Raw genomic sequence first — 22714 nt, forward strand, 5'->3', positions numbered from 1 at the left:
AGGAGCTTGATGTTGAGTCTTCCCCAAATAACTTGTTATATTTCATGCAAATCTGCAAATATGTTGCTTATGACACAATTGTATATGTATGCTTATGACAGAATTATTTGTTCTGGCACATCTAATATTGAGAAGGCTATGAGAGACTTTTCGAACTGAAACGTGTGCTTAATGCAAGGAAAACCAAATTCAGGGATTTCACTTCTCTGAAAGCAGACAGATGGAGTCATTTGCAGGTGTTAACTGTAGAAAGCCAGTAAATTGATAGGGTCCCCTCCTATAATACCTTGGGATTTGGTTAGATGAAAAGCTACATTTTAAACAGCACATTGAACACTTGACCAAGATTCTTTTTTTTAAAAAATTTTATAGTAACAAATATTGTTTTTCAATTAAGCAATTATCGTGAATAAAGTCACAGCTGAGGGGTGTTGTTCGGTCTGACGCAAAGAGCAGGGTTAGGCAACCCATCAGATGTGACTTTATTCGCGATAAAGCACAGATTCAAGTGCCTTAATGCTTTTATACAACGGTTACAAAATAAAACAGAATTGTGATGACAAAATAATGCCTTATGTATTTATTGTGTGATAGATTGTGGTGGTTTCTGACCTGAGGTTAGAAATATAGTTCTCAAAATTACCACTGTTGTCATGGTAACATGATAAACAAATAATTATTGTAAACGTAATTCCAGTGTTTGCGCAAGGATATTACCGTAATGTATAGTAAATAGAAAAAACGTGTCATAGCTGTTACTATATTAGGGAATAAAGCAAGGCTTCAAACGCCTCTTGGCCAATCACAAAAATCTCGTTCTGATCAACCCGTTGTATAATGTCAGTTAGATCTTGTTCAAAGCACTTTTTTTTATTTTTTTTTATCTGTGTTGGATTATGGTGATATTGTTTATATGCAGGCCTCAGCAAGTACCTTAAAAGCTCTTGACACAGTGTATCATGGTGTTTTAAGATGTATCACCAATGCTAGGTCACTCACTCATCACTGATGTCATGGTGCAATGGGCCTCTCTTTCCACCAGTAGGTTAAAGCACTCGTGCGTATTCACCAGATCAGTCACTCAGTATAGTCTTCGCTCACAGTCACTGCTTTATCTGTTCCTAAGTCTAGAACTGAGATAGGGAAAATAAAATTTTCACATAATGCCCCTTCATCCTGGAACATATACATATGTTTAAGTTAGAGAAGCTAGTGTGAATAAATAAAATAAAAACATGTTATTGCTGTTTCTTCTCCTGTAAATGTCTGGTGCTCTTCTTGTAGAACATTGAGTCGCGCCTGAAAGTGTCCTTGCCTAGTGACCTGGGAGCCGCACTCACTGACGGGGTCGTGCTGTGCCATCTAGCCAATCATGTGCGACCACGATCTGTGCCCAGCATCCATGTGCCCTCCCCTGCTGTGGTGAGTGCATGTCTTATGTATGTGCATTGGAGAGATGTTCCTGTTAGTATTCATGTACCTTTATACATTTTCACATCAGACACTAACATATCTAAACAATCATTTTATATTGGAATACATTTGCTTTTAAACATCGATTTTTTTAATTGTACTTATTTTTCTGTGCCTTAAGCCCAAACTGACAATGGCCAAGTGTCGACGGAACGTTGAGAACTTCCTGGAGGCATGTCGTAGGATCGGTGTCCCACAGGTAAGACTTTCACAAGGAATTAACTAACTTAAATGTACTAATTTCAAACTTGCTGAAAATGTTTTCAACCTATAGAGCTTTTTTATTTATTTCACTTAATTTGATGCTGCTTGTCTGCTACTAACAATAACTTTTTCTCTCTCCCCTCTTTGCTCTTCTCTTTAACCATGACACCTCCCTCCAACTCATCTTTCATCTGTACACAATACCTCCCTCTATTTGATCTTGTCCCCCTCCCTCTGCCATGCCCATGCCACCATGTCCCTCCCTTCCCTTTGCGATAGGCGAGTTTATGCTCAGTGGGGGAGGTTCTTGGGGGTCAGGGGGGTGGTGTTTATGGGACAGTGGGGGTCCTGCTCACCATGGCTCCTCCACTCATGCCCTCTCCCCCAGCCCAGTTAGCAGGCTTTGCCCTCTTCTATCTCTCCATCATGTCTGTCTTGTGTGCTCTCTACTGCCACCTGGTGGCCCACCTTTGAACATGACCACACATTCACTGCCTGACATTGAATTGGCTCTTTTATTCATCCACTCATGTAAAGACACATGGACACACACAATTACATACCTAAACTCACTCCTCAATGCTTGTCCTTACTGAGGGTCACTCCCATAACCATTACTGCAGCAGTATCCAAACTAACAAGTGGCAGAACTCAAGAGAAAAGCACAAGAATGAGTGGGACCTCCACTCAGCCTTAAAAAAAGAGGAGCTTGCCAGTGACTGGTTGCAACCCATCGAAAATGGCACAACTCTTGCCAAATGACAGTCCTTTTTTCTTCTAGCTGTTTCTTTGGGGGTTCCATTCCGTCAGGGAGTGGTTAGGTGGCACTTTGATACCCCTGTGTGCCCCTTCCCTTTGTTAGCCATCCCCCCTGAGAGAGACATTGGGACCCTGGAGGTTGTGTTGTCTGTGTCACTAAATCCTCTGCTGTACCTACTAAACCTTCTCCTGTGCCTTAAGTTTGTCTGCCTGTGTGTATGTATGTTTAAGAGAGAATCACACAATCAGAAAGCACTTCAATTGCACAAAAATCTATTTTGAGTGTTTCTCGTATATGTGTGCTTCCTTTCTCACTGCACCTGAGTACCACCAGTGACCTACTAACATGGAGGGAGTCTTATAAATCATTGCCAAACGCTTCTTTCTTGAACTCAGCTTAGCTACAAAAACTGTTTGCCAATGAATAATGGCAAGTGAATCGGTAAGCCAATCAATGGTTGTGTAGACACCTCTCAGTGCTTGTCATCAAAGCCAACACTCATTTGTGTTGGACGAATGGGGTTAGCAGTTACATCAATCAGCTTCTGGACATAGTAGGACCAATTTTAATGGGTCCTCATAGGGGCCGTCTCTACCGGATGTGTTTTTCAATCCTGTGACTGTTGTTGCTCGGCTACCTGATGCAGTGCTTGAGTTGGTCATGGTAGCTAGCAACAATTAGCGATTATGCTAACAAAACTTAGGTGTAGGCATTTCTGTGCTAGTAAAATAGTAGCTTGCTATCAAGAGGGGGTAAAATAAATGCTGTTTTTGGCAGAGCATCCATCTTGGAATTGCAATCCATCTCTTGCCATGAGACACACACAGTAGTTTTTTCTTCTAGCTGTTTGTCTGGGGGTTCCATTCCCTCAGGGAGTGGTTGGATGGCGCTTTGATACCCCTGTGTGCCCCTTCCCTTTGTTAGCCATCCCCACTGAGAGACATTGGGACCCTGGAGGTTGTGTTTTTCTGTGCCACTAAATCCTCTAAATGGCTATCTCAGTGCAAAATGAGGATGCCTTCCACTACAATTTCTGAAAAACGTATACACTCTTTTTGTATGAAACAAACACTCTCTAAATGTATTTCACCCCCTCTTGCTGGCAGGCTCCTCTGTTACTAGCATACAAATACCTACGAAGTTCGTGTTACCATAATCGCTAATCGCTGCTAGCTACAAGCACTGTACCAGGAAGCCTAGTAACAACAGTCAAGTCATTTTCCACTCCGCTTTGAACAGTGGAGCGGCTACATTATGAAGAAATCATGCCTTTTGGGATAAAACCACATTTTACACAGAGCATAAACACCACAAAATTGGTGAGTGGAAATGTGACAGAAAAGTACCCCAAAACGTTTAGTTTTTAGGTTTTTTTTTCCAGTTATTTCACCCCTGGTTTCAGTATCAATAGACAAGTGGGAAATGATATAATGAAAAGAAATCTGCCCTGTGCATTTCACTCTGGCAAATCCTGTGTGAATTGTTTTTGTCCAGTGGAGAGAGAAAACCCCAATTTTAGCAGAGTTTCTTAATAAAAGGTTAGCTTGAGCATTTTAAGTTAAGCATTTTAAAAATCTTTAAATACACATTGTAAAGTCGGATACGGGTGTCTAGCTCAAAGTCAAAGTCAAAGTGGCTTTATTGTCAATTTCTTCACATGTCAAGACATACAAAGGAATCGAGAGGACGTTTCTCACTCTCCCACGTCTCTCACTCTCCCACGGTAGCTCAAAATTAACACTAACATCTAAGGATCCATGTTGCATATCATTTTATCAGTATATACTAGAGAACAGTAATATTCATTTTCTACTTGTTTACATGTAAAATATTGAAACTAGGGATGAAATACCAGCAAAAACACAATGACTCGGACCATTTTAGGGTACTTTTCTGTCACATTTCTTCCAACCATTGCCCCAAAGTGATTATTATTATTATTTATTATTATTATTATTATTATTATTATTATTAATAATACAGGGGAAAACACACTGAGACCAAGACCTATTTTGCAGTTGCACCCTGTCCACAAAAATCGATACAATTACAAAACAACATATTCAATATACAACACTGTTAAATACAGAAATAAATACATCATGTAAAACCACAATAGATCAAGAGAAAGAATCACATCCATACCAAAGAGGTCCTCGATCAACACCCTAAATTTCCCAAGCGGCACCAGAACAACCAACTGTAATGTTTTTTATAGATTGTTCCAGCAGTGAGGTGCACCACAATTAAAAGTGGTGGAGACCCGAGGAACCTCAAGAGTTAACCAACTCTGAGAACGAGTTAGGTAATTGATGTTCTTGAATTTCAATAATGAGGTTAGGTAAGCCAGGAGTTTATGCAGTAGGGCTTTAAACACAAAAAGAGAGTTATTGACAAGATCTACAGGACTTTAACAAGGTCCAGACAACCATTTTATAAAGTATGCAATGAGTATTAAAACGATCACCTGTGATAAAGTAAAGGGCACTATGGTAGATGGGATCCAAAGGTTTAGTGGCTGCTGCATTTTGGTCGATGATATCAAGTACTGGCATGAAAGTTCAATGAAGGGGAAAGGCACGATCTATTTCTATAAAAGAAGCCCACCTTAAATTTTAGCTTTTGAACAAGCTCCTCCGTATGTTTTCTGAACATCAAGTCTTTGTCAAAACTTTGTCAGGTATTTATAGGCGGGGGCACCACCCAAAGTACATATGCATAAATCAGATAAATTTTTCTGCAATTTGGTAAATAACATATATTTAGTCTTTCCAGCATTAAGCACCAACCTCAGCCCAACCAATGCTTTTCTACAGGAGAAAGAATGCAGACTAGCTCAGAAAGAGCCTGGCCAGTCGTAGGAGCAATAGCATATACGACAGTGTCATCGGCATATAGATGTAGTTTACAATTATTTACAGATAATCCAATATTGCTGATGTATATAGGAAACAGAACTGGACCAAGAATTGATCCTTGTGGAACACCCTTCGTGATGTCCAGAAAAACTGATTTAACACCATCAGTTAAGACGCACAGCGTTCTGTCCATTAAATCATTTTCAAACCATCGACATGAAGCCTGAGCCAGGCCAATTTCAGACAACCTCTGAATGAGGTGCACATTTAGAATAGAATGCAAAGATAAAAAGGTTCTTAGCTGGGAGTTGACCAGGGACTCTAATACTTTGGAAAGGCAATGCAGCTTAGATATTGGGCGGTAGTTATCTAGGTCGGGGGGGTCACCACATTTATGGAGTGGGAGCAGCCTTCCAAACCTTGGGGATAGTACCTGAGATAAGTCAGATTCAAATAAGTGTCAATGACTCGAGGTTTGTCAATGGAAGAAAGCTGTAATAGGCCTGGATCAAGCAGATCAGCCCCAAGAATAACATTATTGAAATGAAAACAAAGATTGACTGATCTCCCATCGAGCCAACTGGGGGCTATGAGATGGAAGCGCAGTCAACTGTCTGACCAAGGTCAGCCAAAGCACCATTTCTCTCAAATAAAAAGCCTGTCGGGATAAAATGCTGAGCGTTAACTCTTTTATTTAGTGGCCATTTCTTAAATGGGCTGCCAGGAGGGGGTATAAGAGCAAATCTGTGATGGTCCTATTGCTAAAAATGCTCTTTTTAAGACCTGCCAATGTGTACAATTTTGTACTTTTATCCCAAAAGGCACCAAAAGTGCTTTTCTTCAAAATGCGGCCTGTAGCTGCTCCACTAGAAGGCCTTTTTTGTAGGCAAAAGCGTGTTTGGTGGATACGGCCCTTTACTGTCCTATGACAGACAAAGCACATCATTTTGTAAAAGATGGTGAATCTGTATGTAGTTTATTGATGATCTGACGTCGAAGGGCAAGAAATAGTGTCTCCTTGTGCCTAGTGTGGTGTGTATGCTTGTATTTTCTGTCGGTCTGTGCCTATTGAATCTCTCCTGTGTTCTCTAAACCTTTCAACTCTGCTCAGAGCTCCTTTCACAATAAAATAAACCAAAATATCTTGTGTTACTCCTCTATCCTTTTCCTCTTTTCAATAGTTCTGCCTGTCTTGATACACACACACACGTACATGATGAAGTTGTAAAACTTACATTTGGTCAGAGGCCTTGACTTGTAGGTCCAGTGACTGTCCTAGTGCACCTCTACTTAACCCTGTGCCTCCATCTGTGCATGCCTCCTCCTGCCTTCCCAGTCCTCTGCTCTCCTCCAGCTCTTCAATGTTTTGTTCTCCTCCTTTCCCATCTTATGTTGAGTTTCATGTTTTTACATTTCCATTATCTTTTAGATGCTGTTGTTGTTATTTTGTTATTTTTATTTATTCCTCCATTGACATGCCCTTTTTGTCGCCCCACCCCGCTCCACTCCGCTCTGCCCCCTGTCCTGTGTGTGTTTGTCCGGCATCAGAATCAGCTGTGCCTCCCCCTCCACATCCTGGAGGAGAGGGGGCTCCCTCAGGTGGCCGGGACAGTGCGTGCGTTGATGGATCTGGCACCCCCGAAACATTCGCCCTCACCCGCCAACACCACCGCTACCCCTCTTGCCATGTAGGGCACATTTACGCACTTGCTCATTCAAGGATTGGACAAGCACAGGACCCTCCTCCATCATACATGGCTTGCCTCTCAACTGCCATTTCTCATTACCCCTTAGCCTCACCTCATGAACTGCCCCAGCCATACAGGGGCACCCTGAACCCAGCCTCCCCAGACATGTCTTCCCCTAAACTCCAATGGAGAGAGAGAGAGAGAGAGGCAAGAGTAGGTGGAAGTAAGGGATGACTATCTCTTCCTCAGTGACCCCACAGACTGCTTATTACTATGAGCCCATAAAGAGATGAACGGATGAACAGCAGAGACCGTCACAGATGACCTGAAAGGAAGAGTTTATTTTTCTTCTATATATTAGTCAGTTGTCTTTGTTCACTTCTCACTCTGTTCTCTTTCTCTGTCCATTGGGGATTGTTTTATTTTGCACCATATTAATATTGCTTTATTGCATCTTATTTTTTATATTCATTTTATGGACACGTCGGAAAAATCCTTGCATGTTGGGGGAGTTAGGAGAGTAGTGGTGTGTTGCTTGAGTAACCCTTAAGGTCATGTGTTTCTCATGTGAGCAGCAATAATGGTGATGGTTGCAATGGGGTTACTGATACTGCCAACTCATTAATGGTTGTAATTTAAACCCGATTCTTTTTCAAAGTGGTTGTATCAAGAGCTGGCTGAATCAAAATCTGTGCTGGAGTAGATCAAGAGAGCCCCAGGGATCTCTCAATTTTTTACTTTCTTAAATGTTATGTGTACAAATATATACTGTATATATAAAACTGCAATTCATGTTTGTTGCCACAAGGAGTTGCAGTTTCCCATAGCTGCATGGACACTGCACCCGAGGGTGTAGGTAGACGCTGTCCCTAAGCGCTGGTCCAGGGCAAGTAAAATAAAGTACTATAAGATAATACAAGCCTCTGATGGTTAGTGTTACAGTGGGATTGAGAACTGATCCTAGACCAGTGTTTACAGGCAACTTCTTCCTTGAGCACAGCTCAAATCAGCCTCTAATTTAGGGTATAAGAGCAGGTTGAGTGACAGCATGATGCCAATCTGCTCACTTGTATCTGTTTATGCGTTTTTGTCAAATGAAATCCTGCAATATAGTTCTCGTATTAAGTCCACTCTGACTGAGGGTTTTAAGGCCGGGGGCTGGGGAAAACACCAGGATACTGAACACTAGAGTTAAGCCTACACTACCTTTTTTTAAACAACTTTTTTATTTAACAAGCTGCCTCTCATTTGAGTTTGACAAACATGGAGGGGTCTGTGGACTAGTAAACATGACAGTGTTGTCTTTGAGAATGTTGTATATGCACACAGGACTCATTTGTATTAATTGTGGAACATGTAGCCAACCTTGCATGATATTCAAAGGGGTCTTCAGTTTGCAGAACCTTACGGTTCTCATGATCTTACTACTTTCGTGGACATAAGGTTCGCTCTTACTGTACACATGGTACACAGATTGCTCATTTGGTCTGGCTATGGATAGTGTAACCCCCGTCCCCTTTGTCTGCCAGGCTCTAGCGATATCTACAGTACGTCACTAGATGTCCTAACGGGACATAATTTAGGGCTGTGTAATTGAAAAAGAATGAAACAACATTTTGTAAGAGGTATGTTTTTACCATTTGCAAATATATTATAAATCTTTTGTTTAGATATTTTAGTATTATTCACCCTTACCATGACTAGGACATTTCCCCAGCTGTAATCATGTGACCCTATTGTCCCCTGCGTGACATGGACAGTAAATAGATAAATTCCATACATTCCATACAAGTGCGTACTACATCCCACATTCAAGGACCTTCTTTAATTTCCACAACATGGTCTTTTGAAAATGTACTTTTCATTTTTACAACGCTTGTTGAGAAATTGTCCTTGAAAACATGTTAAAAATGGAAAACATCTGGAATTAATATTTGGCGTTATGTTTTAAGTGCATTAATAAAAGTTTCCAATTTCAGTTTGTGTTATGCTTGTCTCTGTTTTAAAGCCTCTTGCACTGTGTATGGTGTGAGGTGCTGGAATGTTCATGACAATATTTGATAATAAAAACAACTTTTATTGTCATTGCATTATATTTGCCAAGTGGCAACGTCTTAGATTGGCGCTACGCAATAATTCCACACAGATAACATGTTGAGATTGAAATGACCTGAGACTCCTCACTTTTTCTTCTTGCCCTTCTTGCCCTTTTTGCCCTCCTTGCCTTTCTTAAAAGGGCCCAACCCACGTCGCACCAGTGTCCCCTTCCACCAGGACTGGATCTAAACATGCAGAGGACAGTGAGTTAAACGGAACAGGGTGAACAGAAACTCACTCAGGGGTAGAGCAACATTGCAACAGCTATTGAGCCATAGCTCTACACAATGAATTCAAGTAACCTTAGGAAGGATTCAAATGTGGCATGGTAAACACTTTCTTATATAATAAAGATTCTAAAGACCAACAACCACATTGATGGAGAGCACCAAATATTGCATTGTGATACATTTACTTGCTGGAGGTTTAGATGTTTACCTGCTGGTTTAAAGATTATTCATTAAGCATGTGTTATGATTACCTTGGTTGCTGCATCCCGCTCCAACTGTTCCCTCTCCAGCTGTCTGCGTAGGTTCTCTTTTTCCATTCTATCCTCTATGACCACCTGCTCACTCTCTCTGTACTGGAACATTGTAATTGTAAATACATTTAAATGTTAAATACTCACATGGAGTAATATTTCTATTTGAGACCAAATGAAACATGCATGCTCTGTACTAACCTTCTTGGCAAGCTCCTGTAGATGGGAGAGGTTGTTGGCCTTGTTGTTTTTCATGGTGTTGAGCTCCTGCTGCTTACCCTCCATGTCTCTTTCAAAGCGCTCCATCCACACCTCCAGCTTCTCCCCGAGACTCTGAGGGTCACAGACGGTACTGGATTATAACTTAAAGAATACCTGAAGTAATTTACCAATGTGCCGGCCCAATATGAATTATGTATGCCATTTTCCAACAATTGATGAACACTTACTGTCTGATGCTCCTTCAGGAAAGTCTCCATCACCATATGAACTCGCCTCTCTTCCTCCAACCGCTCCTGCAGAAGCTAAAGACAGAGGAACTACACAGATGCAGACATACTTCCAAAAATGTCTACATATTATCTTAAGGAAGATATAAGCTGCTATAGGACATTGTTGAAGTGGACAAAGTTTATAGCAAGGTTCCACACACACCCTTATCTCATCCTCCAGCTCCTTCTCAGAGTGAGTGTTAAGCTTCTGTCCTTGATACACCAGTAGCTCTGCACTGCTTTTCACATACTTCCTCTCCAGTCCAGTCTTAGCCTTCATCTCCTGTAGCTGGTCCTTAAGGTGGGCAGTCATCTCCTCTCGTTGCTGAAGCGATGAGGGTAAAACACTTACCACTACATAATGCAACAAACAGTACACATTACGGGCTCCAATTTGCTTCTGCTAAAGAGCGCTGCGTAGCACTAGAACCATGTTTTGGTAATTCGGTGTCACCGCAAAGTGTGTCAACCTTAATATCAATATAGGCGGGGCAGTAAATGGTTGGTAGACTTGTCAAGGGGAGTTGGCAAATTCAAACACATATGACATTCCACCTTAAATAATTACCAATAGGCGAAAATAGACCCTACTTTCTTTACCAAATATGGACTCATAAGCAGGCAGGCGTGAATCAACAATGACGTGCATTTCTGTCACTACATCGAAATTGAAACCTAGACTGAAAACATACTTTATTTTTTCAAATTAAGGCATTAACAAAGAGGAAACAAAAAGGTATGAAATTATATAAACAAATGCATGTAGGCAACTGTAAGACTACATTAAAGTGGCAGGTAATTATGGTTATGACTGATGGTTGCGAGTTATAAAGAATAATTGCTTATTTATTTTGCTGATGCAAATGATAAAAAAATAAAAAACATGAGAAAAGTTGCGACAAGTTCAAACCATTACAGCATTTGTTGACTTGCAACAGGTTGAATTTGGCGCACCACTGTTAAGATTGTTGAGTGCTTCGACTATGATATTATTGCAAACGGCAGGGTAGAATAACTTGCCCTAAGCGGGTATCGAAATCACGACCTTTCGCTTACAAACCAGCTGCGCTAGCTACACCAAGAGAGTTAACTCCCTTGGAGGAGCTGCTAAGAAGCCTTACACAGGGTCGTTACAATATCAGACACTTCAGCTCGTGGTTACATTTGTTGCCTTGCCTACAACTGATATGGTCATGTTATTTGTCAAAAATGATTATCCATTCCAACATTCACAGTGAAATCCTGTTTGACGAGGGCAATGGAGGTCTTTGTCATATTCAATTATCCGCACCCACTCATTGTCTGTATGCCCAACATATGCAATTACATTATTGACAATAATATTTGACTTCCCATTTAATGTTGGCATGCCATGTTGTATCTTGGTTACCCTGTGTAACAGTACCTGCAGCTCAAGTGCTTTATCTCTGCGGATGTCAAGTAGCTGTCTCTGGAGAGCTTTGGTCTTTCGGCGGCCCTCCTCCTCCCTATAATATATAGGGATGTCATCCTCAATATATGTGCAGTATCAGAATGAGTCATCTTTCCCAATCAGCAGTATTTAAAGATCTTCAAAGCAAAATCTGTTGTAAGCAAAGAAAAAGTTACGTGCCCTTCACAAGCATTTGATAGTACCTGATAGATATTTTGATCTTGAACATTACCTAATTATGATATCCAGGAGGTGGGCCTTCTTTTTTTTTTCTAATTCCACAGCCAATAGCAAGCTGTGAAAGGCTCCTCTCTTGTGTTGCTCTGTTAACATATTAGTGATCACCTGGGCCACAAACTGCCTGTATGACAGGAAGAGAGAGATAGTACCCTGTCTTTAAGTATGAGGGAGAGAATGCAGTCTGCTTTGCATCTTGTCAGTGTGCATCAAGTGTGTGCAGTGGTTCAGAACTCACCGGTCTCTCTGCACCTTGGCCAGGTTGTCAGGTGAGAGAGGGTTCTCCTCTAGTGTGCGGTTTAGCTCCTTCTGTGACCTGTGCAGCTCATGTGTAGCATCAGACAGGCCTCGAGCCTCCCCCTGACTCTGACGTGCCACCTTCAGATTCTGTTCAGCTCCTTTCTGCTGTTTTAGCACCTCACCAATGTCCGCTGACACCACCTGCCAGTGAGACAGGTATACCTCCAGGTAAAAATGGATAGCAGAACATGGTAACCCAATTTGAGCTGTGGGTCTTAAGAGTGTCACAATGTTGTTAGAAGCATGGCATAACATAGACAAGACATGACACGTCACAATATGTCTAGTGAAGACATTTTGCATGAATTGGAAACTATTGATGATGACATAACATTGGGCTACATAATATTAATATGGGGTAAGTTGAGCCATTTCTTACATTCAGCATCACACTTTCAAGGGAAATATACAACAAAATAAACAACAATATCGACATATATTTCAGGATGTGTATCCCTGGAAATAATCAGAATTCATGGAAATATAACAGTTTTGAAAACCTAGCTTGTCCAAAAGAACAAGTGTCTTGGCACAATTTATCCCGGGTATGGGGTAATATATAGCCTAAGAGGCAAGTTCTCTGCAGTTCAGGGTGCCAAGCCCATGAAACTGGTCAGCAAGATTCCATTTTATCAGTGTTGTGTGCCTATACTCGGGGCATGATGATGTCTGCACTGTTACAAGTGTACTATCTGAGTTCATATGCATGACAAATTGCAAACAAACTATGTATATTATGCATAAAAATGACAATTTAATCAGCATTTGTTAGGTTATGTTGAGCTTAACTTTGCCTGACCAAATGGCACAATTTACCCCAAAGCAACCATTTTGATTATATTAACCCACACAGCTAACAGGATGCACTTTCATGCTAGGTTTAGAACCTCATATGTATAATACAGTCTCAATTATCTACTTTAGTTTAGATAAAAGAATCATGAAATCATTTAACACAATCAATTCATTTGACTTTGAGAAAATCAGTTTTTTGGACCTAACGCCACCACTTTTTCCATGTGCTGTCCTGCATCACAGACTGATGACCTCTTCCTAAATATCTGGTCACATGATTCATTTTTTGTATGGTTTCCTACCTAGAAACAAGTGGTGGCATTGGTTCAACTTACCCAGTGGCACACCACTTATCCCACTCTCCCCGTAACAGTAAATGTAAGTTAAAGACTGATGACATGAAAAGAGCAGTAGTAGGCTAGACCATTTGTAGGACAGTAGTGTGTCACTGTCACATACAAGTCCACCCTGCACAGCTTTGGCTACTTACAGTACATAAATAATAATTTACCATATCCGCTTCTGAACGACCCTTGTAGGTGTCGGGCATTATGTGGCCCAGCACCGCTAGCTGATCAGCACAGTCCTGCAGCACGGTACACAGTCTGAGCAGCTCCACCCCCGACAATGGAACCGACATTCTGCTGTTCGACTTACAAGCGAAGTCGTTGCGATTGCTGTAAAAGATGTGGTCTGTGTCTATGGGAGTTGGAACATACAGAAATGATTGAATCAAAGTAACACATGAAACTAGCAAACGTTATATAAAACTTCTAATTGAATTTTCAGTTTCTTGAATTAACAAATAACAACCTTTCAATCAAACAAACAGTCAAATTATATAATTACAATGTAAGTCATCGAACACCAAACAGTCGACCGAAATTCACATGGACCATGTATGTGTTATTCAATCGTGGCGGGGGCGTATTGTTCTATTTTCCTTCATATTGTTCAACTGATTGTAGCTACATCAGGTGCCTTTTTACTACATCGCGTACCGTCATCGAGCAGTGAGAAAGTCAATGCGTGGACGGGTCTATTTGATTAACCGGTTGGACTCACTGTTCATATGAAACTCACCATGCTTAAACGAGAAAAATAAGTTCCAGAAGAAACTTTGTGGTCTTGCAAAGTCTTATTTTGGTAGTAAAACAAGTATAAATAGATGGATAGATAGACGGCAGTGGATGGTGTAAAGTTGGATTGGATTGTGAAGCTTAAAAGAAGAAAGAGGAGTAGCGTTATGAGTATGACCATAGCAACAGTATACTCTTCATTGAAACTACTGTTAATTTATGCGACTTAAAAAGGCTTACAATTTATTAGGTTTAAATAGTGTTACAAATCTGAATGAAAGTTCAGATAAAAATTAGAAATATAATTTCGAATTTGTATCTGAACTGCTGTGGCAAGCCCACTAATAACGAGAAAATTAAGTTCCAGAAGAAACTTTGTGGGCTTGCAAAGTCTTATTTTGGTAGTGGAAAAGGTTAAAAGAGTTTTCGATAGATAGCTAGATTTGCTGGATAGTTGAAAGAAAGAGTGGTTGAGAGTGGTAGAGTTGGTTGGTTAAGTGGTTGAGAGTGGTTTCAGTGGGGTAGAACTGGTAGCAAAAAGAGTGCATTGTTCTAAGCAAAGAGAGTGCACATTCTAAGAAAGTGTTCTGCAGGTCTCCTGTTGCTTTTATTCAAGAGTTCTGAAAGTTCCATAGCAGTTGCAGTAACAATGGTGGTTCTCAAAATGTTGGGCTAAATCAACATTCCACAATGTTAAAAGATAGGAGTTTTTGAGTTACAAAAAGCTGAATAGTTTAAAAAGTATAATGTTTGAAAAACATAAATGTAAGCAACTCAAGTTAGACTTCGCTGCATGTTTCAAAGTTTTATTGGTGTGAATAGCTTAAAAGCTGGTGGAGGATACCGAAAAATCTGAAGATTTGGAATAATAATAATAATTAGAAAAATATGTTTCAGAAGAAACTTAATGGGCTTGCAAAGTCTTATTTTGGGAGTGGAAAAGGTTTCGATAGATAGATAGATTTGCTGACTAGTTGAAAGAAAGTGAGACAGTCTTATTATGGTAGCAGATAAAGTTAGAAATGGTTTGCTTGGTTGGTTTTGATGGATAGGATGGGCCAGGGGTACTTCAGTATAGTGGGTAGAGAGTTTAGTGGTTGAGAGTGGTTGGCTAAGCGGATGCGTTTTTGGAGCTACAAAAAGCTTAATAGTTTTAAAGGTTTAATGGATGTCAGAAAGCTTTTATCAGGGTTGATGATGATTTTCTGGGTAGTTGAAAAAAAGTGAGATACATTGGTTAGCTTGGTTGATTGGATGGATGAATGGATAGATGAAAGAGAGGAGGTCTAGAAAGATCAAAACAATTAAGAGGTTAACCAGTGTGGGTTATACTGAGTGAAGCAGTAGTGACTGGTGAAAGGAAGAAAGGATAATGTTAGTAGTTAGATTGAAGTTAGATAGAAGGTTTAGATAGAAATACGGTTGGAAAGGTTAGATAGACAGTATGTTAGAAGGTCATAGATAGATAGATAGATAGATAGATAGATAGATGGGATGAGCCTGGGGTAGTTCAGTGGAGTAGGTAGAGGGTTGAGTGGTTGAGAGTGGTAGAGTTGGTTGGTTGAGTGGTTGAGAGTGGCTTCAGTGGGATAGAACTGTTAGCAAAGAGAGTGCATCAAGAATGTGTTCTGCAGGCCTTGTGTTGTTTTGAGTCCTGAAAGTTCCATGTTGATTGTAGTAACAAATGAGGTCACAAAATGTTGGCCTAAATCAACATTCCACCATGTTAACTGGATGAGAGGTTTTGGAGCTACAAAAAGCTTAGTTTAATAGGTATCAAAAAGCTATTATCAGAGTTGATAGTTTGGAGTGTTTGGCACATTTTACAGTTCAAATGGTGAAAAAATTGCATCTTTTAGTTTCCATAGACCACCATGTTAAAAAGTGCACTTTCAAGTGTAACGTTTAAAAAGTTTAATAGGTATCAAAACCAAAAGTCATAGCAACACGAGTTAGACCTCTGCACGTTTTAACGTTGGATTGGTGTGAATAGCTTAAAAGTTGTAGGAGTCGCAGGTGGAAGAATTGGAATAATAATAAGTATGTTGAAGAACAATAGTTGGACTTGCTTAAGCAAGCCCACCTAATAATAATAATAATAATAATAATAATAAGTATGAGTAATAACAATAGATGTACTTGCTGAAGCAAGCCCACTAATATATAATAATAATAATAATATATATGAGCATTTATTTTGTGATAGATTGTGGTGTTTTCTGTCCTGTGCTCAGAAATATAGTTCTCAAAACGGGCACTGTTGTCAAGGTAATGTGATAAACAAATCTTTGTAATTCGAGTGTTTACACTGGGATATTACTGCGACTTATGGTAGACTAGTCGGGTCATAGCTGTTACTTTATCAGGGAATAAAGCTTTGAATGTCTCTCGGCCAATCACAATGTTTGTTCTGAGGAAACCATTGTATAAAGATAGATTATATCTCTGACCACGCTCAGATATCTTCCTTTTTCAATCCACCAGACCCTTTTCCCTGTTGTTTTGGGAAGGAAGTATTTTGTGCACTCCCGCACCAAAGCGCTGCGCCTTGCTGCTTTTGGCGGAGCACTCTGGGTGGCCTCATGGGGCAAATCGATGAAATCCGATTCCGGATTGGCTCTATAATTTCCTCACATGGTTTCTCCTACCACTGCTACGCTGATGACACTCAACTCTTTCCCCCCCTCTGACACAAGTGGCGACACGTGTCTCTGCGTGTCTTGCAGACATTTCTGCTTGGATATCAGCCCACTACCTCAAGCTCAACTTTAACAAGACTGAGTTGCTCTTCCTCCCTGGGAAAGGCTGCCCTCTCCAAGTCTTCTCCATCACAGTCAAGAACTCCACTTTGACCTCCTCCTAGACAGCCAAGAATCTTGGGGTCATCCTTGGCAACAACCTGTGCAGCGAACATCACAGCGACAGCGCGCTCCTGTAGATTCTTCCGACAACATCCGAAGGGTTAGGGTTATTGCTGATTATTGTCCTGTAGGCTGTCTCATCATTGTTAGTGATCAGGCCAACAACAGTGGTGTCATCGGCAAACTTAATGGTGGATTTGGAGCTGTGCATGGCCACACAGTCGTGGTTAACAGGGAGTACAGCAAGGGACTGAGCACGCAGCCATGGGGGGCCCTGCGTGTTGAGAGTCAGAGTGGAGGAGGTGATACTGCCTACCCTCACCACCTGAAGTCCAGGATCCAGTTACACTGATTTGTCAGTTTATATTCAAGTTTTATATTACAAGACAATACTGAGGAATTTTGATGTTTGATGTTTTGATGCAATGATATTTGCATTGATTTTATGTTATGAATGCATTACCCAAAGTTCTAAACAGATGTTTTAATGCTTTTCAATGCCATGTGGTATTAACACTACAATGTTTGATATTTTAATTATTGAGTTTGTATTTTGAATGTTGAAATTGTTTGACAAATCATTCAAAGAACGATACATCTACTGATTGTTGAAAATAAATACTCTATTAAGAAGCACTCACCTCTGTATCTGTGTGTGTGTGTGTGTACAGTACACATCTGCATTGTTAAAGTTATTATACCTTACCAAGACCATGTCATGTTAAACCACATTACGTCATTCAGTATAACAACCATATTTTTATATAAGAACATATATAATAGTTTGTTTCAGTTCAAAAGATGCTACAAGTCTCTACTGATAGAAGATAAAGCGTTTTTGATTGATATTTTTCATTTCACTACAACAAAGGCCGCTGTTTCAGGTACAGAAGCAGAGTTTCAACTTTTAAATGGCCAGACTTGTGTGCTTGAAAAAAAATGTTTTCATAACCTTTATACTTTTTGAGCTGTACTAGAATTTGCCTGAAATTTTATTAATTCCTATAGCCATTCGCTCTGAATGGGGACATTTAAAAAATGTATCTCCTTTTATATCTTTTAAGTTTGACACCTACATTCAACTTTAAAATGTGTAGACTGACTACACTTAAAGAAGTTTCATTCATATGTTTGACATCTGTCTTTTTCTATCTATCTATCTATGGGTCAATGACGGATAAGGATTTTGGATAGGCATGTCCTATCTGTCTCCAGCATGCTGCAGGGTCGGAATTCACACGCTGCCTGTGGTGAGTGTTCTTTTCTTTGCTTGTGAGTGCCATCTAGGAAATAGGTTAAAATAGATATAAATGATTAATAAATGCATAATTACCTTAATTTAATTTCATGCTATAAATTGTTTTGACATTTCTCTCATAAAATTTTACAAAGATGTAAAAAAAACGTTCTTTCCGAAATATTAGTGAAAATGACTGAAATTGCAGACAAATCTATGCAAAACTATAGTAAAAGTTATACTAAAATAAATAATTGTATGTATATAAATCATGAATTAAATATAAATGCACAGAAACTGCCAATGCAGGACAAACATCTATCATGTACACAGACCTGGGCAAACTACGGCCCGCGGGCCACATCTGGCCCTTTGTACGTCCCTGTCCGGCCCGCGTGAGGCCAATCATAAATTATAGGGATGCACCGAAAATTTGGCCACCGAAAATTTTCGGCCGAAAATGGCCCAAAAGAGCATTTTCGGTTTTCGGCCGAAATACCTAAATCACCGAAACAACACGGCCGAAACACAATTGTAATGACGCAATTAAAAAGCGCAGCCAGCACACGGTTATCTGGATAAGAGCCAGCCAACATGTCTGCGGTGTGGACTTATTTCAATATCTCGGAGAAAGACCCACGGATAGCGATTTGCAAAACATGCAATGCTGAAATTTCAAGAGGGGGTGTATCTGCAAAGAGTTTCTCCACGTCGGGTTTAATTTATCACCTGAAATCCAAACATCCCGATTGCCATTCTAAATATGAGAAGAATGCGGCGCAGAAAAGAAAAGTCAATCCGAGCACGCCCACTCCGTCTGTAGCGGACGTTTTTGAAAAGGCAAGAAAGTTTTCCAGTGATGGTGCCAAGGCAAAAGGCATAACAAAAAATTATGGAATTCATTGCCTTAGATCAGTGGTGGCCAACCCGTCGATTCCCTGTAGATCCCGAAAATAATAATAATTATAATATAATATTATTTATTACACGGCTCTTCTTAATGCTGTAGATTAGAACGTTCCATTCACTTGAATGGGCCTTCCAAACGTTCGGCGGTCAATTATTTTCGTATAACAGACCGTTGCTAATAATAATTGACCGCTGTCTGTCTGTCAATACTATGAATGGTAACAAATAAATAATAATAATTTAAAAAACTTTTGTAATTGATTTATTCTTTGAATTGCAATGCATTGATTTTAGTGAGGTTAGTACACAGTCATAGCCATAAATGCAATGGTTCTAATAATTGACAATCTTAGCTAACGCTAAGAAAAGAAAAGTTGATAACGAATGCCGTGTTTTCAACAAGACATGGACTGCCAAGTATTTCTTTACAGAAATTAAAGGTAAAGCCGTGTGCTTAATCTGTGGTACACAGGTCGCTGTGTTAAAGGATTATAATTTGAATCGCCACTACACGACCAAGCATGAGGATAAATACAGAAATCTGTCTGATGAAGAGCGTGCGCGGGAGTCTGATGCGTTGCTAGCAAAACTGCAAACCCAACAAGGACTTTTTACGAAACTTCACACCCCAGAGATGCAGCCGTCAGGACAAGTTATGTCATTTCTCACAAAATCGCCAGAAAAAGTAAGGCGTTTTCTGACGGAGAGTTTATTAAGGAGTGCTTATTGGACTCTGTTGCGCTGATGTGCCCGGAGAAAAAGGGCGCATTTGAGAACGTGTCACTCTCCCGACGCACTGTAACGAGGCGGGTTGAGGACATCGCTGGAAACTTGGAGCTTCAGCTGAAGAACAGAGCGGCCGACTTTGACTGTTTTTCTCTGGCTTTGGATGAGAGCTGCGATGTACGTGACACCGCCCAGCTACTCATCTTCTTACGTGGGATAACTGCAGACTTTCAAATCACGGAGGAGTTGGCAGCCATGCAGTCAATGAAAGGGACAACCACTGGTAATGACTTGTTCACAGAGGTAAATGCATGTTTGGACATGTAATTTAGGACTGAATGGGACAAGCTGGCAGGTGTGACAACAGACGGTTGTCCAAATCTGACGGGGAAAAATGTTGGACTTTTAAAGAGAATGCAGGATAAAGTGACAGAAATGAACCCTGTGCAGAAATTGACATTTTTGCATTGTATTATACATCAGGAAGTGTTATGTAAGACAGTGTTAAAAATGAACCATGTTGTTGATGCTGTAACTAAAACAGTTAACTACATCCGAGCGAGAGCATTAAATCACAGACAATTTGTTGCATTTTTGGAGGAAAATGAGATTGAACATGGTGACATAAGCTATCACTGCACTGTCAGGTGGCTCAGCCTTGGCAAAGTACTGAAAAGTGTCTGGGACCTGAGAGACCAGATTCAGGATTTCTGTGTTAAGAAAGGACATGACATCCCAGAGCTTTCAGATAAAGACTGGGTGGCAGACCTCGGATTCGCTGTGGATGTGACTGCACTAATGAACGAACTAAATGTCAAACTGCAGTGCAAGGGCCTTTTTGTGCATGAGATGTACAGTGCAGTGAAGGCTTTCATGAGAAAGTTGCAGCTTATCTCAAGCCAAGTGAAGGACAACATTCTGACCCACTTGCCAACACTAAAGGAAGCCAAAAGATCAGCCGATCACCTCCACAAGTAGTCAACCATGTTAGAAGCACTGCATGCAGAGTTTTCGAGGCGATTTCAAGATTTCAAAACTCTTGAGAGTGAAATGCACATGGTTTCTTCTCCCTTCAACTGCAGTGTGGATAATGCACCAAGTGATGTTCAGATGGAACTCATTGACCTGCAGTCTGACACACTTCTGGCAGAGCACTTCAGGTCAGTCTCACTGCTGGACTTTTACTCCTCCCTCAAAGAGGAGAACTTTCCACACCTGAGGAGGCATGCTCAGAGGATTCTAGTCCTCTTTGGATCTACCTATGTATGTGAACAGACATTCTCAGTGATGAAGTTCAACAAATCCAAACACAGATCCTCTATCACTGATGACCACCTCTCAGCTGTCCTTCGCATAGCCACCTCAGACATTCAGCCAGATTTCAATGCCCTTGTTCAAGCCCAGAACAGACTGGATTATTCTCACTGAAGAGGTAAAATGAGGTGGAAAACATTACAAGTTATTGTTTGTTGTATTGCTGTATTTCTATAAACTTGTTAAATTGTTTGTTGTTTTTCATTGTTTGTGGAGATTAACAAGTAAAAAATAAATTGCACTGATTCAATAATTGTTTTTGTTTTCTTATTTGACCTATACACCACAATTTCACATTGCCTAATATAAATATTTACAGAATAGTTTTATTCTTCCGATTATCAGTACCAGCTATTCAAAATATATAATTTAGTGCATTTTACAATGGAAGAAAGTTGAGCAGAATTAGGTTCAAGTTATCGTTGGTGTGGCCCTCTGACACAATTCAGGTTTCTCATGTGGCCCCTTGTAAAAATTAATTGCCCACCCCTGATGTACAACGTTCTGCAGTGGTCTCACCACATGATGTTTTCAAGTTCAGTCAAATTTTACAGGCACAGAATTGGCCACCTAAAATAAACAGGCCTTCTTCCCGCCAAAGTTCACTTTCAAATTTATCATCAAAATGTTGATTTGCAGATAAAACTTAATATTCATAGTTTTTTTTTTAAGTCATACCACATGACATATGGAAACTACATTCCAGCAGTTAAAAAGGTGATTTTTTTCAAAATTTGAGAGAGACTTACTAACCTACTAGATGTTTCCTTGGGTCCTTGGCATGCGGCTATATGATGTCACTTCCTGGCCTTGAATAATTTTCAAAGTAAAAGTCCCAAAATGGTATTTTCATGATGGTCTCGCCAGATGATAACTCATAAAATGAACATCTTCGACAACATTCATTTGTATATTATGATGGAAATATAAATGCAATTGATTTGCAATTTTTTCAAGGAATATAAAACATGTTTGACATTATGCCAAATGGGGCAGGAGATAAATTTGAATAATTTTAAAGTAATTTTAAACAAGTTTTCAAAATAGCAGTCATGGCTGGACGCTTAGACCACATGATATCTTGGCACTTCAAATAACAGAAAAATTACCAATAACTAAAAGGTTTGAAAAAGTTAAAGTGGGTATGTATATGGGAAAGGTACTAGATATATATGTTATATTTTTATGCATTTCGATTTTTTTTTTAAAGAGAAAAAATGGAGTTGGACAGAAAAAGTAGGCGTCACGTTATTGACCCCTATATATCTATCTAACCTCTCATCTATCTAACCTTCTATCATCTATCAATTCATCCATCCGACCAACCAAACCATCCTCTACCATAATAACACTATCACTCTCTTTACCCAGCAAATCTATCTCTTTATCGTTATATGTTTCTACTTCCAAAATAAAACTTTGCAAGCCCACGAAGTTTCTTCTGGAAGTTATTTTCTAGTTTGTAGAAAAAAACGCAGTTGGTGGTCACGGCCCCTACCTCGGTTACAATTCAGTTCACTGAATGAATACTGAATTAATCAATATTACTTGGCAGAGCAAACGCTCACTAACATTGACTCGCAACATTTTTGTGTTAGCAACAACATATTCTAAACGTTTCAACAACAAACTTACCAGTTTGAAGTTCTATGGATAAGAGGAGGGCAATGTTTTCGGCATAGTTCGCTACCCCTTGTTTCTAGTTTACACATATCACCATAGTAACGGCCAACTCGTACACTTACTATTGTTTTTCTCGTAGAGGAGAAATA

General features: G+C 40.0%; 2 protein-coding genes across 5 annotated transcripts in view; one reads left to right on the forward strand and one right to left on the reverse strand.

The window, feature by feature from the left end:
• The window catches only part of lrch3 (leucine-rich repeats and calponin homology (CH) domain containing 3), a 46642-nt gene extending 37681 nt beyond the window's left edge, over nt 1-8961 (forward strand). For all 3 annotated transcript variants that reach the window (XM_083695252.1, XM_083695253.1, XM_083695254.1), the window contains 3 exons: nt 1285-1422; nt 1595-1672; nt 6844-8961. In XM_083695252.1, the coding sequence (XP_083551378.1) occupies nt 1285-1422; nt 1595-1672; nt 6844-6987 (360 nt within the window). In that variant the 3' untranslated portion in view covers nt 6988-8961. The remainder of the gene's footprint in view (nt 1-1284; nt 1423-1594; nt 1673-6843) is intronic.
• Nucleotides 8962-9111: 150 nt separating this feature from the next.
• On the reverse strand, nt 9112-22624 carry drc9 (dynein regulatory complex subunit 9). Of its 2 annotated transcripts, none has more exons than XM_083695260.1 (10): nt 22578-22624; nt 13328-13493; nt 11960-12162; nt 11717-11845; nt 11458-11539; nt 10216-10377; nt 10011-10085; nt 9763-9894; nt 9562-9663; nt 9112-9265 (listed from the first exon to the last, which is right to left on the reverse strand). In XM_083695260.1, the coding sequence occupies exons 2-10, from the start codon at nt 13454-13456 to the stop codon at nt 9164-9166; spliced, it is 1116 nt and encodes a 371-aa protein (XP_083551386.1). In that variant the 5' UTR covers nt 13457-13493; nt 22578-22624; the 3' UTR covers nt 9112-9163. The 2 variants fall into 2 exon arrangements, with proteins under 2 accessions (XP_083551386.1, XP_083551385.1); XM_083695259.1 differs by having other exon boundaries at nt 13328-13515; nt 22578-22586.
• Between the last annotated feature and the right edge of the window lie 90 nt (nt 22625-22714).

Source organism: Argentina silus (assembly GCF_951799395.1).
Source record: "Argentina silus genome assembly, chromosome: X".
NCBI lineage: Eukaryota > Metazoa > Chordata > Actinopteri > Argentiniformes > Argentinidae > Argentina > Argentina silus.

What these genes read in the sequence shown, in the direction of transcription:
- drc9 (XM_083695260.1), bottom strand. Translation starts at nt 13,456, where the DNA reads ATGTCGGTTCCATTGTCGGGGGTGGAGCTGCTCAGACTGTGTACCGTG. An exon ending in CTCCTGGATATCATAATTAG is followed by an intron (nt 11,540 to 11,716) that starts GTAATGTTCAAG and finishes TATATATTATAG; the next exon opens with GGAGGAGGAGGGCCGCCGAA. An exon ending in TACAGGAGCTTGCCAAGAAG is followed by an intron (nt 9,664 to 9,762) that starts GTTAGTACAGAG and finishes ACAATGTTCCAG; the next exon opens with TACAGAGAGAGTGAGCAGGT.